An 18,160-nucleotide genomic window follows, 5' to 3' on the forward strand; every position below is an offset into this window, starting at 1 on the left:
ATAATGAAATCAGATTGAAGATGAGTCTGCATTCAGAAGGGAGGTTAAACAGCTGGCTGTCTGGTGCAGTGAAATCAACCTTGAGCTGAACACGTTCAAAATGGTGGAGATGATCATGGACTTTAGGAGGAACACCCAAACACCCTGGAAAAATCACTCTGGACCCCACTCACCCTGCCCACTACCTTTTAAACTGTTGCCTTCTGGCCGATGATTCAGAGCTCTGAGCACAAAACCGTCAGGTTCAGGAACAGTTTCTTCCCCCATGCTATCTACCTCATGAACAGTTAAACTGCTACACTGAGCAATAATTATGTGCAATACAAAGTTTAATCTTTTTATATTCATCCAATACATCCAACTTGTTCTGCCATTACATCACATTCCCTTGCACTGTATATAATAGATTTATATTATTATGTGCAATACACAGTTTTGTCTTATATATATATAGCACTTTGGGCCTGTTAATACCAGTCAATCATCGCTTGAATTCCACAGACTATTTGAGTATTGTTGCTGACCATGTGCATCCCTTCATGGCCACAATTTACTCATCTTCTAATGGCTACTTCCAGCATGATAATTCACCATGTATCAAAGCAAAAATCATCTCAAACTGGCTTCATGAAAATGAACATGAGTTCAGTGTTCTTCAGTGGCCTTCCCAGTCACCAGATCTGAATTCAGTAGATCAGCTTTGGGATGTGGTAAAACAGGAGATTGACAGCAAGAAAGTGCAGCTGAAAAATCTGCAGGAATTGCGTGATGCAATCATGTCAACATGGAGCAGAATCTCAAAGGAGTGTTTCCAACATCTTCTGGAATCCATGTCACAAAGAATTGAGGGTGCTTTAAGAGCAAAGCGAGACCCTATCCATTATTATATTCCTCTACATTCACTGTCTTAACTTTCCCACACTACTTTGTATTTCATATAACTTCATACAAATGCTTATTATCCAGTAACAATGCAGGAATTCATGATTAAGCAAATGTGACATTTTAAGCATTAGGAATGGAACCATCCACTGTTCTGTAGCATAAACACTGAAGTAAATGAACGACCTATTTCCCTTCCTAAAATCAGGAAAGAGGGCAGAAAGAGGAAGCAGGAGTTTCAACAGCACTGTTTTCATTAGGCTTTGTTTATTAGTCATGCTGCATCTCTAACTGTCCCTGGCTGCATTCACCTCCTCAACATTCTAATGTGCATCAATGCCATTCATATTCATTAAATCCAGCCCCAAGAGCAGGCTTATTGTGTTTCTGTGTCTGTGTGAGATCCTTTTTTTATTATTACGCCCCTTGTACAGACCTCAGGGATATGAACACACATAAAATGCTCATTCATTATACCTCAATTAATTTCGCGGCATGTTTGAAAGCCATCCCGTGCGTGTGTGTATCCATCTCACTCGTGCTTGTGTGTTCAGAGGGTGTGTGTCAGCTGTGCTCAGTAGCCAGATGGCTGGCAATGTGGATACACTGCAGTATGAATACTTCATAGATAAGGACCCCTACTCTTGGGCCTCTAAATGAGTGCATGCTGGGTAATGTAGTTGCACAATGTGACACTAATTCGGTAAATTAAAGCTCCAGTAACTGTAACTTCAGTGCGATAAATGAGAAGAGGCTTATTAATTACATGTCACAGAGCATACTGAAGTGCAGCGCCGCTGATGTAAACAGGTCATTAGTAGCAGTGAGCTTCCTTTGCTGTAAGAGCTATAAGGTTGAGACAGGTTGTAATATAATGGTTACCATGGGAATAGAGGCAGCTGTTATTACAAGGCGGTTCAGACTGGGTTGGTTTCCATGGGAATAGTGATGCAGGTCAGAGTCATTAGTAACAACCGCTGCTGTCAAGGATGATTGATGTTTCCTTAGAGACGGATAGGGCAGGAGGCAGATATTGAGTTGGATAGTAAGTGGTTAAATGTGCAAGCTGCAACAGACTGTGTTCACATTATTATTTTTTGTTTCAACAAAAAAGCTAGCCATCACTTTCTGTGATGATATGAAAAAAAGAGGCTAACACAACCTGCACACTGTAGCCACAACACTGCTATCTAGCTCATTATTATTATTTAACTGATCGTTTTTATTATTATGCTGCATGTGACTATTTTTAACCTGTCCATGTAAAGTAAAATCTAACCTTCTAATTAAATATTTTTTCTACTAGTGTGAACATGTAAGATGTAAGCCTGCGTAAAAGATTTTCCTCATGCTTTTCCAACACAGCATCAGGTAGGGCACATTGATGTACATACATATGGATGGATCCAAGATGGCGGCGCGGTAGTAGCACGCAGCAGCCTCTCCAGATCCGAAGTGGTGCTATTTTTGTCTCATAGCCCGTTTTTTTTAAGCACATGGACATCAGAGAAACATTGTTAAAATACAGAAATCATGCAACAACCAACCTGCATGATGATCTGCTGGAGAAGCTACGCAATCTTGGCGTGCTGCGGAGACCAGGCCTACAGTCATCGGGGTCGCCTGATGCTGGTGGCCGGGATTGGGGACATCGAAAACGGTGTGCGAGGAAGCGGGAGCGTGGAAATAGGGCGGGGGCCCTTGCTAGGCTAAAAGCAAACCCTAGCCGGCCGACTCTTCCGTCCATCCTACTCTCCAATGTCTGCTCCCTGGACTACATCCGACTCCAGCAGGCAACGCGGCGTGAGTTTAGAGACTGTTCCGTCTTTGTTTACACGGAGATGTGGCTCAGAGACCGAGTTCCGGACGCCACCATTCAGCTAGACGGGCTCGCCGGGTTTCGGGCCGACAGAAATGCAGCTCTGTGCGGTCAGGCTCGCGGTGGTGGCTTGTGTGTTTATATAAACATGGAATGGTGCAAGGTTGTAGTTACTGCTCATCGCTGGTGAAGTTTGTGACTGTTAGATGCAGACCATTTTATTTACAGAGGAAATTCACCACTGTTCTGATCCCCACAGCGCTAATGTTAAGGAGGCGCTCTGTGAACTGTATGGGGCTATTAGCGATCTGCAGAACACACACCCTGATGGACTGTTTATCATCGCCGGAGACTTCAGTCATGTGAAGTCAATGCTCCCTAAATCTTGTTCACACAAACATCCCCGGCGCGTACAGGGCAGAGCCCCACCCACACCTCGGCTACTCACACCATAGCCCCGCCCACACCTCGGCTACTCACACCACAGGCCCGCCCCCACCTCGGCTACTTGGACCACATCTCTGTTGTGCTAATCCCAGCATACAGACCACTAGTGAGACGCTCCAAACCGATTCTAAAGCAGGTGAAAACCTGGCCTGCGGGAACCATCTCTGCCCGTCAGGACTGTTTTGAGCACAATGACTGAGAGGCACATGTTCAGGGAGGCTGCAACCGACAGCAACTCCCCTAACTTGGAGCAATACATCAGTGACCAGCTACATCAGTAAGTGCATTGATGACCTCACCATCTCCGAGATCATCACCACCACTCGTCATGAGGCAAATCAAGACCCTGCTTCCCAACTCACTGGACCCGCTGCAGTTCGCGTATCGCACCAACCGCTCAACAGATGATGCCATCGCGACCACCCTACAGCTGGCCCTCACCCACCTGGACAAGAAGGACACCTACGTTCAAATGCTGTTCATAGGCTTCAGCTCAGCATTCAACACAATCATTCCTCAGCACCTGATTGGAAAGCTGAACCTACTGGGCCTGAATACCTCCATCTGCACCTGGATCCTGCACTTCCTGACTGGGAGACCTCAATCAGTCAGGATCGGGAACAGCGTCTCCAGCACCACCACACTGGGAACCGGGGCTCCTCAGAGCTGTGTGCTCAGTCCACTGTTGTTCACTCTGCTGACTCACGACTGTGCAGCGATGCACGGCTCCAATCACATTATCAGCAAGAACGACAAGTCAGCATACAGAGCTGAGGTGCAATGGCTAACAGACTGGTGCAGAGCCAACAACCTGTCTCTGAACATGGACAAAATGAAAGAAATGGATGTTGACTTCAGGAGAGAACGGCGCGTCCACTCTCCACTGAACATCGAAGGTTCCTCTGTGGAGATCAAGAGCACCAAATTCGTTGGTGTTCATCTGACGGAGACCCTCACCTTGTCCCTTAACACCAGCTCCATAACCAAGAAAGCCCAGCAGCGTCTCTACTTTCTGCGAAGGCTGAAGAAAGCCCATCTCACACTTCCCATCCTCACCACGATCTACAGAGGAACTATTGAGAGCATCCTGAGCAGCTGCATCACTGTATGGTTCGGAAATTGCAACTCATTGGATCACAAGACCCTGCAGTGGATAGTGAAGACAGCTGAGAAGATCATTGGGGTCTCTCTCCCCTTCATCACAGACATTTACACCACATGCTGCATCCGCAAAGCCACTAGCATTGTGGAGGACCCCTCAGACACACTCTTCACCCTCCTGCCGTCTGGAAAAAGGTAACGAAGCATCCGGGCCCTCACGACTGTGTAACAGCTTCTTCCCCCACGCCATCAGACTCTTCAATACTCAGAGACTGGACTAACACACACACACACACACACACACACACACACACACTGAACTGAACACCATCCCACTCCCATTGCAATATTTGCACATTCCTGCATTTTTGCTGGTACTGTATTATAAAAATATGGTATTTAATTTCTTGTCACTATTGTACACTTTACCTGGCTGCTACTGCAATAACTGCTATGTCCATGTTTGGTATAAGCTTATCTGCTGAAGACTAAGTCATAGCATGTTATGTTTACATTTACACTATTTTTAAGTTATATTGTTACTCCTTGGCATCTATCGTTTGTACTACCTGTTATATTGGACACTTCCATACTAAAACTGTGTACTGCTTGGCGCTACACTGTCACTTACTGTGCCTATTGTTCTGTTTTAGTAGTACTGTACTTGCCTGTGTTGTTTGCACGTGCAATATATATATACGGTGCATCCGGAAAGTATTCACAGCACTTCACTTTTTCCACATTTTGTTATGTTACAGCCATATTCCAAAATGGATTAAATTCATTTTTTTTTTCAAAATTCTACAAACAGTACCCCATATTGACAACATGAAAGAAGTTTGTTTGAAATCTTTGCAAATTTATTAAAAATAAAAAACAAGAAAAGCACATGTACATAAGTATTCACAGCTTTTGCTCAATACTTTGTTGAAGCACCTTTGGCACCAATTACAGCCTCAAGTCTTTTTGAGAATGATGCTACAAGCTTGGCACACCTATTTTTGGGCAGTTTCTCCCATTCTTCTTTGCAGGACCTCTCAAGCTCCATCAGGATGGATGAGGAGCATCGGTGCACAGCCATTTTCACATCTCTCCAGAGATGTTCAATCGGTTCAAGTCTGGGCTCTGGCTGGGCCACTCAAGGACATTCACAGAGTTGTCCTATAGCCACTCCTTTGTTATCTTGGCTGTGTGCTTAGGGTCGTTGTCCTGTTGGAAGATGAACCTTCATCCCAGTCTGAAGTCCAGAGCGCTCTGGAGCAGGTTTTCATCAAGGATGTCTCTGTACATTGCTACATTCATCTTTTCCTCGATCCTGACTAGTCTCCCAGTTCCTGCCGCTGAAAAACAACCCACAGCATGATGCTGCCACCACCATGCTTCCCTGTAGGGATGGTATTGGCCAGGTGATGAGTGGTGCCTGGTTTCCTCCAGACATGACACTTGCCATTCAGGCCAAAGAGTTCAATCTTTGTTTCATCATGATCTGAGAGTCCTTCAGGTGCCTTTTGGCCAACTCCAGGCGGGCTGTCATGTGCCTTTTACTGAGGAGTGGCTTCCGTCTGGCCACTCTACCATACAGGCCTGATTGGTGGAGTGCTGCAGAGATGGTTGTTCTACTGGAAGGTTCTCCTCTCTCCACACATGCTGGAGCTCTGCAGAGTGACTATCGGGTTTTTGGTCACCTCCCCGACTAATACCCTTCTCCCCTGATCGCTCAGTTTGGCCGGGCGGCCAGCTCTAGGAAGAGTCCTGGTGGTTCCAAACTTCTTCCATTTACGGATGATGGAGGCCACTGTGCTCATCACCTTCAATGCTGCAGAAATATTTCTGTACCCTTCCCCAGATCTGTGCCTCGATACAATCCTGTCTCTGAGGTCTCCAGACAATTCCTTGGACTTCACGGCTTGCTTTGTGCTCTGACATGCATTGTTAACTGTGGGACCTTATATAGACAGGTGTGTGCCTTTCCAAATCATGTCCAATCAACTGAATTTACCACAGGTGGACTCCAATCAAGTTGTAGAAACATCTCAAGGATGATCAGTGGAAACAGGATGCACCTGGGCTTAATTTTGAGTGTCATGGCAAAGGCTGTGAATACTTATGTACATGTGCTTTTTTTGTTTTTTATTTTTAATAAATTTGCAAAGATTTAAGATATAAGAGCTGCTTATAAGTGTGAGTGATCAGTGGGACATGCGACATGGTCATGTGACATGTTAGGGCTGATGCATAATGTAGTTCAGCGCCAATTTCGGCATTCCCATGACATCTGGCATTCAGTATACAAACTTTTGTAATTCTGGCAGAAAAATATTAATTTGGTTTTCCTTATAAAAAAAAAAAAAAACTTACACACAGATTGATACATGAATCCCATTGTCATCCTGGAATATAGGACATCATGAAGAGTGATTGCACCACAGAGTAGCTAGTTCCGTCAAATTTCTGCAGGATTATAAACTGTTATACAACCATGCAAAACAGTCATTAGATCTAATGGCTTCCACATGCATGCTACCCAGAGCATTATGGGTGCTACACCATACCTAACAGCTGGCATTGTGGCCTCCTTTGGTTTCCTCCAAACATGCGGTAAATACATCTAGATATATGAAATGTAAGTTTGTTTATCACTCCATATCACTTTTTTATTGCTCATGGGTCATGGACTTTTTGCTCAAGGCTTTTGTGCTCTTCAGATCAAGTTATGTGTCTCCTTGAATTGGTTTTTAATACAAAAAGATAGTACTGCCATGAATTGCAGCTTTTGTGTACAGTTTTGTTGAGAGGTTGTTGTGGTTATTTTTGTAGCTGTGGTTTTTGGGGCATTTGGGGGCAATTGGTAACTAAGAACTTCTTTTATAGTTTATACATGCTGATAGATGGCAGTCAGCGTAATAAAACTCATCTGTGTAGCTGTGTTTGTAATTGTGATTTAGTCACTTCAATGTCAAAAAATCCACTTTCTTTTCTTTTTCCACTTTTTCAGTTATTTTTATGCTCTCCATGTGTATACCTTCAGCTTTCTTTCCATCCCTTTTTCCTTTTCTTCCTTTCTTTTGCAGAGGTGTAGAAGCTCCTGATCGGAGGCTGCCAATTTTACAAAAAAAATGTGGGGAAACAAAAAGTTCCTGTTTACTGACCTACAATTCTTCACAACAAAAGTGACCCAAATTATTATTTCACAGTGTTATACTCAAATGAGCTTGATACACTGCAAAGAGAGGCCAGGAATATGTTCTTTACATAAAAAAGGATCTTTTTAAATGGACTAAATGTCAGCTTTATCTTGTTCAAGCAGCATCATTCAATCACAGAGGAAGTATTTGTTTGCTGTGTCCTGGAATGCTGATCTGCCCAATCAAACATGCAGTACACGGTTCTCCAGTTGAAGTGCTTATCAACATAATAAAGTGTGGAAGTGTGCAAATATCAGGTTGTGCAAGTCCTAGTCTGACCTTGAGAGTCCTGAAAACAAAAGGGAGCTAACTGGAGCAGTGGGTGTCCAATGAGGGACAGGTGGCACATCATAAGAAGGCTCTACTACACAGCTGGTTACAGCATGAGACAAGAGCATGCCCTAGGGCATGTGTGTTAAACTCGAGGCCTGTGGGAGAAACACAGCCTGCTACCACGATCCAATAATAAATTAAATATCAGTGTCAATAACCTTGAGAATTCACACCAAATCCATAGCAGACTAACTGCCTGCATCCCATTTGCTCCACTGTACCACACATGTGGGCTCACATCTAACAGGGCTGAAACTCTGGTTCAATCAGATCGGTGTCTAAAGATGATTCAGAAACACATGTTGGCCTTTAGTGTGATTCAGTGACTAACCAAAATAAAATCCTGAAACGTTGATGGAGCACTAAGTCAAGAGTATAGAAGTGCATTGCTGCCTTGCGAGAAAAAAAAAAAAAAAATCCTTTATTATGAGAAAAGCATCTTGTTACTACAGGAAAGGCATATTATTATGAATAAAGCATCTCTTTTATGATATTATGAAATAAATATGTTTCTCTATTGATTTTACAATTTAGCCTACATGGTTACCAACTGATAAAACGGTGGTTCTGATGAAATGGCATGGTTGAAAGAATGAGTCATTTTACTTCATGCTTGGCTTAAACCACAATGAGATGTTAAAGGCTTCGAATCCTGCCTCCACTCTGCGTTTGCCGAGTTTGCATGTTCTCCCTGCGCTTTGGGGGTTTCCTCTGGGTACTCCAGTTTCCTCCACCAGTACAAAGACATGCGTTGTAGGCTGATTGGCATTTCCAAGTTGTCCATAGTGTGTGAATGTGTGTGCGATTATGCCCTGCAATGCGTTGGCACCCTGCACAGGGTGCCCCTGTTTAGTGTCCCAAGTTCCCTGGGATAGGGAACAGTTGCAAGACTTACTAGCAGATCCTGTGATGAAATTGTGGGGATTTGGACACTTCTTTTTGCATCAGGTTGGCACTTGACCTGAATTTGTTGTGGGACAGTCAGCAAATTGGACAAATTAGCAGTCGTTTGAAATCTGCACCATTTGTAGATGATTTTCCTTACAGTGGGATGATGTATTTCAAATAATTTGGAGATCTTTTTAAATCCCTTGCCAGACTCATAGGTATCCACAACCTTTTTTCTGAAGGCCTCTTTAGATCTTGGCATGATGAAACCACACACCATAATAACAAAGGGCACATGAGAGCGGTATAAACAAGACCGGTTCCACTTGCACTCCCTAAGCAGGTTCTAATCACTGGCACCCAATCTTCAACCCCTGATTCTAATTTTATGGATTTAAAGGTGTGATAAATCTAGGGGTGTACTTAATTTTTCCATGTGACTGATAATTTTTTTGTTAATGTGAATTGTGAAAATTATTACAAAATGGCAATTTTATGTGTCATTTGATAGAGTGTATAACCTTTATTAATAGGCACTGTTTCAAAGAGGATCAAATGTTTGCTTGTCCAAATATGTAAAAAAAATAAAATAAAAAAAAAAGCCAACAATTTCCATGGGGTGTACAGTACTTATTTTTTCACATGACTGTATGCCATAGTGCATACAGTTTAATAGTTTGTATAAGCCCTTCTTTCACTTACTATTATCTAGAGTATTTTTGTGAATTTTTTCAACAAAAAATCAAAAGGTTAAACAATGTAGATAACTTTTCACAGCCTTCTTTACTCATATTTACCAAGGGTGCCAATTTTAGTGAAGGACACTGTATGTTAAAAAAATTAATAGCCATAGTTTATGGTGCTTCAAAGGCTTAGAAAAATACTGATGTGGCCAGGGCAGAATTTCAGTTTGATACCAATGCTCTAGAGCATCATCTCACTGAGATAGCGTTCAGTACTCTGGCACTGACGAGACACAAATGCTTTTCAGTAGTCATTAGGGGATTGGCCCAGCAGGCCAAATGAAACAAACAAACACACACACTACACTACATTCCGTTTGGAGTGTTTGTCCTCATGGGAAGCCTCAGTGTGAGTTACAGAAATAATGGCTGAGATGGAGCTCATGTCAGTAGGAACATAAAGCCACAGGAACATGACTGTCATAGCCATACTGCTCATGCCATTTGTCCTTATGCCACAAATGAGACTACCTTACTGTTCCAAATGGCTGTAGTACAGTCCAAACAAGCAACTAACTTCTTTAACCCATGCAGGGCGTAAAATGTACTTTGTAATATACCAGATGGCGTGGTGAATTCAGTAATCAGCTACCCATTTTATTTGCCAAAATATTGCAACCCAAAATGTGATGTAAATATATGTATTGCATTATTAAAAATATATTGGAATAATATGCACTGTATGTTTGTAATAACATTTGAGTAATTGAGCAATTGAGTACTGCAAGGGCACTATGTGCACTCAGAAAAAAGGATCAGTCAAGTGTTTTGCTTATATGTGTGGTTACAGTTCTAGCTTTCTATAGCGTCAACTTTTCTGATTGGAGACCTTCTGTTGTAGGGTTTTACATAGTATCTCAAATGGTTCCTTTAAATAGACAAACTAAAAATGGTAAATGGTCTGCACTTATATAGCACTTTTTAACCTTAGCGGTTCTACAAAACTCTTTATACTGGTTCTCATTCAGCCATACACCAATGGTAGCAGAGCTGCCATGCAAGGCGCTAGTTTCCCATCAAGTTGCCAGCAACTTGGGTTTCAGTGCCCAAGGACACTTCGGCGTGTGGAGACACATGGGCCGGGAATTGAACCACCAACCCTACGATTAATGGATAACCCGCTCTACCACCTGAGCCACAGCCACCCAAATCTGATGGAAAAAAAAATTATTAATTAACAACCACTGAGTGTGCTAAATTCATAAAACAGTGGTCACCATGCAGTTACAGATAATGTTTTTTTCTGCATTGTTTCAATTTTTCAACACTGAGAGTCTTGACAAAATGTTAGCTTGGATAAACTACGACCTACTATGCCGGCATGTGGCTTAGCTAAGCTTTACAAGGTATTTCTAGGGGGCAGTGGTGGCTCAGCGGTTAAAGGCTCTGGGTTACTGTCAGGAGTTCAAGTCCCAGCACTGCCAACCTACTACTGTTGGGACCTTGAGCAAGGCCCTTAACCCTCAAATGCTCAGTTGTATAATTGAGATAAATATAAGTCACTCTGGATAAGGGCATCTGCCAAATGCTGTAAATGTTACTAGATAAACCATACATAAGCTCCATTTTACATAACTGGCTATTACATAAACTGGAAAAGAGCCAAAGCAGAGCTTTCAATCTTGCTGAATGTGCATGTAGACAACAAGCAGTACATATATCAGTAGTCAGTATATCAATATATCAGGGTTCCTCAAACTTTTTGCAGCTAAGGACACCTAAATGTAAAATGAACTCCATGGATTCCCTCAGTACACATATTTATGAGAACCATCAAACTATTCAATATTAGGTATTAGGTATTATTTAGATACGTACAATGATATTTGGGCTATTTAATGGAGCCATAGAGCTTTTTTTTATTCTAAAACTTGCTTTTTGAGTTATTGAGGATTGGATTACCCATTGAAACCCATTAAATTCTAGTGTCTAGTCTAATTCGATAATATTTTTTTTAATTATAATTTTTTTTAGAAATGAATTCTGAAAAATTAATTGTGATTTCCACCACTGTAAATAATAATAATAATAATAATAAAATAATAAAATAATAATAATAATAAAATAATAATAAAATAAAATCAAGGGTCTCTTGGCTATGTTTAATGTACCCCTGCTGGTCACCGGACACCGAGAACCACTGAACTACACAATATTTAAATACAGGAGCATCTCAACCATATTTGACTTGTGGGTATATATATCACTAAATTCACCTTGTGTTTTGATATGATTGTTATATGAACGTGTGTATATTGGTACTGAGATATAGCACTGCAGAATGGCACCCACTGAACAACCGCCAACACCATGTCTGCATCTATATCTCACGTTTCAGAAAGAAATAACCATTGTGAGCTTTTTAAGTGACTATTTATGTGTTAATATTATTCAGCAAGTGTATATACACATACAAAGAGTGTGTATGTGTACACCTGCTGTACACCTGCCAGCTTCCTACCTCTCCTCTTGGAATCCTTTTTGACACTGGGTCTGGCAGCAGGCTGGAGCTCGGCCTCTGTTGACATATTAAGTGGTTATTCCTTTACTGTGCGGCTGGGTGCCTGTGGCTGGCTCATCCAGAGGGGCTTCCCCACTGCCTCACGCTCACTTGGCCGCTGCCTCTAGCCTCGACGCTGCATCTCGAGTTCTCCTTGCAGTAGCTGCACACACAACACATGAAAACATTTAAAGGACCTCTGTGGGAAAATGTCATTACAATGATAATTTTAATTGATTAGCATGCCATGGAAGATATATAAATGAGATAACTGCATTTTAGGAATATATGCTTGTAATTCGAAATGTCCTAACCCCCAAACCATCACACCAATGACTTTTCAGACTATTAGATCAGGACTGGCAAACACGCAAAAACTAATGGCACCAGTTGACTGAAACATTTTATTGAAAAAGGTTGTTGACTTGTGCCCTCTCAGGAAAAACAGGTTCTAAACTGGTGATAGTGTTATTGGTGTGGTACCATCAACGGTATATCTTTTCTACCTAATATAATTGTAGGGGAACATCAATCATTATGGGCCACTGTTGTACCTTTGCAGGTACATTTCCATGTTTGTATCTTAAAGAAAGAAAAAGTACCCATAAAGTACTCTTAAGGACCTTAAGGGTTTCAGAGAGATCTTGAGAAGATCAGTAGAATATAAGTGTGACAGTTTTGTTCCCATATTCCCTTACACATCCCAGCCATCCATCCATCCATCTATTTTCTCTTCCGCTTATCCTACACAGGGTCGCAGGAAGCCTGGAGCCTATCTCAGGGGACTCAGGGCATAATGCAGGGGACACCTAGGACAGGGTGCCAACCCATCTCAGGGCACAATCACACACACATACACACACTACGGACAATTTAGAGATGCCAATCAGCCTACACCTTATGTCTTTGGACTGAGGGAGGAAACCAGAATACCCAAGCAAAACCCTGGAATCACAGGGTGGGGGGGATCGAACCACCAACTGTGGAGGGGCGAGGCAAGTGGAGGGCAGAGGGTTCTCCAGGCTTAAAGTTGGGAGCCTGTGGTGTAGGTCCGTATCCATACAGGTATATGCAAGACTGAAAGGCACAGTCAGAACTAGACTATGTAAAACTTTGCTCTGTTCTGCTTCATGTTTAACTTCCTCATTTGTCATTAGTGCACTAGAATGTGGAGCCAAACGCTCTTTCAGATACACCTCCACTAAGCCCCCACTCCCTCACTCCTACACCATTTCAGCCGACTCCTGGTACCACTTGGGCAGCGAGCGTCACCTTTCATGTTCTAATTGGTCTCACTGGCACGGTGGCATTTCTGTAAAATGACAGATCAAAAGCCTTGCTACATACCAAGCAGAATATGAGGAAAAGCTCAGGGACTAGCATATAGCAGCCTGCTTGCCTTGCAGCACTACACCACTCTGATGATGAGCAAAGAGCTACCATTATGCAACCAGTTAAAAAAAATTATTTACTCATATTCAAGCAGGTTTTTTGTTTGTTTGTGTGTTTGTAGTTTTATTTGCAATCTTGTTGAGCGTTTCTGGAAATGATCCAGATAATTAGTTCTAGGCAAGGAGAGGAATTATCTCATTTTGTTTTACAAAAGTTAAATCCCAAACACAATATAGCAGGGAGCTGCACCTCGAAAGGAAAGTCCTCACAAATCCGGGACTAAGATTTAGAGCTCCTTCCAGCAGTTTGGAGTAGTGCTGTGGTGTAAGCCGGAGCAGAGAGGATTTACACAGCCATTTCATAGCCAGAGCTGGAACCCGGAGGCCTGAGACAGAGCCACTGCCTGGCCACGTGCCTCTTATTGTGTGGAGAGCATTTAATTCCAAATGGAGAGAGCGTGTAGCCTAGCACCAGGGAATCACACAGGACTCTTTATCTGTGAGAAACACACCGAGAGCCTGCAAGTCCATCCAATTACTGCCATTATCTCTCTGAGAGACAAACACAGACAGTGAGAGAGAGGTTGAGGTGACCAAGAGAGAAGAGAGAAGTGTGTGTGTGGGGGAGGGGGGGGTGCGCTTTGTATGTCTTTTAGTACAACTGTCACTGTTAGATTCTCCTGGTTTTTGGTTCTGAGCCATACTAAGTAATTAAGTTTTAAGATGGATCAATGGAATATTTTTGTAGGAATGTTTTTGTAGTTTAAGCTGAAAAGTCCTGATTATAAAGATTTCCAAATAAGCAAGATGTTTCTCTTATTCTCAGAATGAAACGGTTACTTGACAGGTCTTTGGTTTGTACCACAGGAGGACCCTTTGACATTCTATGTTGAACCTTACAACATAGAGTTTCTCTTTCAGAAAAGGTTTCAAGCAGAATCCTTTCAAACAATGTGAGGTATAAATTTGTCTGAGAACGTATACTGTCCTTAGCAAGGACACTGGTACAGTAAGTACAGCCATGCACCAGAGCAGAGGATTCCACTGAAAACTGAAGCCAGGGTTCTTGCTTTTTAGTTACCCTTGGTAAACTCGGGGTAATGAGGGAGCAGCAGGCTCAGATGTACTTCCAGTTCCAGGGAAAAGATCCTGAGCATTAGGTACAGTATCTTTTCAAAAACTAGAACGCTATCGGGTCAGAAATGGGACAAAAATGTCGTTGCTGCTCTATAGACCAGCATCTGCAATCAATAAAAGAGCAGTTCAGACCATCTTTAACAGTAAAAACCTCTGAAAACCTCTGTTTCTGAAAGGAAGCACTACGTGTTATATCAGACACTTCCATGCTAAAACTGTGTACTGGTCAGCACTACACTGTCACTTACTGTGCCTATTGTCCTGTTTCAGTAGGACTGAACTATCTTGTGTTGTTTGCACATGTTTGCAGATCTTATGTAGTTCCGTGTCGTCTCATGTGGTTAGTGTGCTGTTTTAAGTAGCACCCCGTGGTCCTGGAGGAACGTTGTTTCATTTCACTGTGTACTGTACCAGCTGTATATGGCTGAAATGATAATAAAAGCCACTTGACTTGACTTGACTTGGATTTCTCAGAGGGACAAACTGAAGAACCCTTTATCATACTACGTGGAACCATTTTTCATGATACGATGTACTGTGGTCTGATCCTTCAGGGATCCTCCATGCATACACACAACTAGATAATTCTATACAATGCATTCCTAGGCCATTTTCATGTTTGCATTTGTTTCTGGACACTGGGTCATTTGAGCCTCGATTGGTGATGCTCATTTTTTGAGTCCAGGAACAGTCAAAGGTCCTCTTGAAAATGGTGGTCTGGGGTTCACTTTCACCAAACCTTGCTGTGGTCCACATATATACAAAACCCAATTTTCATAGAACAGGAGTGCTGTAATTAGCTCACGTTTGTGGTATGAGTGCTTGCACTGAGAGCACTGTAAAAAATGAATGTCTCCTGCCAGTCTGCATGGCTAAAAATCCTCTATTACGAGAACAGCTCCTCATTTGCAGGTATTCCTGCACAATGCATGATGCCACGCATCCAAAAAGCTCTTCATCGCTTGAGTGTTGGTACCACAGGAAAAAATAGGAGTAGTGCCTACCATTTTACAGACCTGTGTGCACAAACTGCTCAGTCAAAAGGAATTCTTCAATGTGGATGCAAACGTGCAATTAAGAGCCCCTTCCCCAGGCAAGAATCAGTTCTGAGTGAATGCTCAAGTATTCGGCCAATTGTAAAAGCCGTTAGACCTTTAGAACAGTGTCTACACATCTGTGCATGAAATTTATTCCTAATGATAGACAAATTCCACAATATGCAAGTCTGATAGAATATCACTGTAATAGAGATATATGAACTAAACTAAACTAAGGAGTGTTTTTCACTTGATTTAGCTATAGGCACTATTTCTTAGGTCAGATGCTAAAGAGCTGCCTTACTCGCCCCCATGATGTAATTGATGCTGATTCCTGTCAATGTGACAATCCATTCTCCTTTTGCTGTGGCTTGCTGTAAATGTGAGGCAATGAAATGACAGGTTAGCAACCAAAAGGCACTTTTTGTCACCAAAAACCTTTCAGGAGGAATGTAGGCTTTGTGATGGACGCCCACTTGCACGCCACTGGAAGTAAAAGTACAACCTAAGCTAAAGTATTAGTCTACAAATAGACTAAATCAATCTTTCAAGGGAATCCATGACCCTGCTTTCCCACACATGCACACACACGCACCAACTGCACCAGACATTCAGCTATACTAATTGTTCTCTCCTGAGGCGAGAAAGAACTATTTTGAAAATCTAGGCTAAGGTCTCCTCCGGGACATGCCACATATTCTGAGACAGAGGGAAGAGAGCAGGCAAAGGCACAAGTGTCTGGCTTTACACTGTCTGAGACACCAGTGACTAATGCCTCCTCCATGCCTGCAAAACTGAAACCAAAATCGCTTTTGCTGTTTTCCTGTCTTGACGCATTCCTCATCTTTATAACTTGACCACAGCTCTGCCGAGGACGCTAGACACTATCTGATGTCTGAGAGGAGATAACATGTCATTAGTTTTGTCCCGATGATGCCGCTTAGCTGCGGCTATCTCTTAAGGTCAGATATTTTCCTGCTACCAGCCTGAATATGGGATACACACAACAACCAGCCTTTGCCACAGGAGACTGGGCCTGTTTACTTGTAATCAGCAAAATCCCCAATCTTGAATTAACATGTTTGCATAGTTAAAGAAGACAGATATATATGCCTTTTTTCCTGTCCTGATATTAGCAGGAAGCTCCTTCCTTGTGAACATCAATCAGAGGAAGAGAGCTTAATTTAATCATCTATTTCCACAGTAATTACACTATTAACAAATTTGCATTTTGCATACGAAACAAAATGCAAGCAGAGTGCACCATGCAGCGGATACAGTAATTAACCCTGTCACTTTGGTTAAATGGTTAAAGAATAGCATGGCTTCTGTGTTAGAAATACGGACCGCATGTCATGACTGCGATTAGAAATAGTGAGTGGGTGGATGCATGGGTGAAGAGGCTAATAAATAATGATGCAATTAAAATAAGGAAGAATAAAATACCTAATTTACGTCAATTGGGCTACACTTTGAGAACTGACACCAAGTTTAAACTGCAACGAAATCCAAAATGACACCAACAAGGGCTTGGGACGTGCTCTGTAATGTCACGACAACTTTCTTAAACTAAAAGCAGCATGTTGTCACATAGCCCAACTCTGAAAAGAGCCCTTTGGGAGTGATTGGAGCCCTACAAAAAAAAGCTGATGATGCCAATGCTCAATGTTACAGATATCATTCACTGTGCCAGAACTTGAAGAGGAAGTGTAGCAGACGGTGGAAACTTGGGAAGGAGGAAAAGCAAGAGCAAGAGGAGAGGGAGCAGGCATTAAATTGGATGGACGCGAGTAGTACGCTGCCAGCAAACACACTTAATCCCCATAAATCACCCAGCACCAACGGGAAGACGGTGCCAGAAGCACTGGGCACTGCGGCCAGTTGCTTAAGCCTGTGTTGCTGCTCACTCCCCTGCCTGTATCTGCGGCCGGGCTACTATACTGAGCGTCCTGCATCTATGCACTAGCTCCAAAAGCCTGCTCTAAGAAGAGATGATGCGATTTAATGCAACGTTCAAGCGTATGTATTCAGCGTTCCACGCACTTTCATGCATGTGCTTAAACTTAGGCACGTGGATGCTCTCAATCAGTATAGCTGTTTCTATAAACAGGATATCCATTCTCTTGTTTTCCATAGTAGTACACTGAAATAGCAACACACAAAAGCACACACACGTACACACACACACATACACTCCCCATCACTGCATGACAAGACATTACAGGCATTGTTCTGTTTCCCCTCACCATCTGTGCTGTATTGTTGTTCACTTTGCTGATTGGTGCACGTGCAGGGAATATATCAAACATTTTTAGGAGACATGCAAGAACATGCAAGTCAAGTTTTTCAGTTTAGAGATACAGCATATAAGTTGGTATACGGTACCTTCTAAGTTAGAAGAGAGTTGTTTTCTGATAATCTGCAATTATCTAATCAGGCAATCATGTGACAGCAGCTCAGTGTACAGCAGCATGCAGATACAGGTCAAGAGCTCCAGTTAATGTTCACATCAAACATCAGAATGGGGAAAAATGTGATCTCAGTGAATTTAACCATTGGTGCTAGATAGGCTGGTTTAAATACTGCTGATCCCCAGCAGTCTCTAGATCACCAAGCCTCTTCCTTGAGATCTACCATCCTACAGGTTTCATCTCCAACCAAAATCTAACACATCTGCTTTAGTTGATCAAGAACTTC

General features: G+C 42.4%; 1 protein-coding gene across 9 annotated transcripts in view; it reads right to left on the minus strand.

Annotated features, from left to right (window-relative positions):
* The window catches only part of dab1a (DAB adaptor protein 1a), a 213,589-nt gene that overhangs the window by 107,383 nt on the left and 88,046 nt on the right, over window positions 1–18,160 (minus strand). For all 9 annotated transcript variants that reach the window (XM_017456566.3, XM_047150823.2, XM_047150824.2 and 6 more), the window contains one exon: window positions 11,860–12,061. In XM_017456566.3, the coding sequence (XP_017312055.1) occupies window positions 11,860–11,926 (67 nt within the window). In that variant the 5' untranslated portion in view covers window positions 11,927–12,061. The remainder of the gene's footprint in view (window positions 1–11,859; window positions 12,062–18,160) is intronic.

This window comes from Ictalurus punctatus, chromosome 25 (genome assembly GCF_001660625.3).
Source record: "Ictalurus punctatus breed USDA103 chromosome 25, Coco_2.0, whole genome shotgun sequence".
NCBI classification, from domain to species: Eukaryota; Metazoa; Chordata; class Actinopteri; order Siluriformes; family Ictaluridae; genus Ictalurus; species Ictalurus punctatus.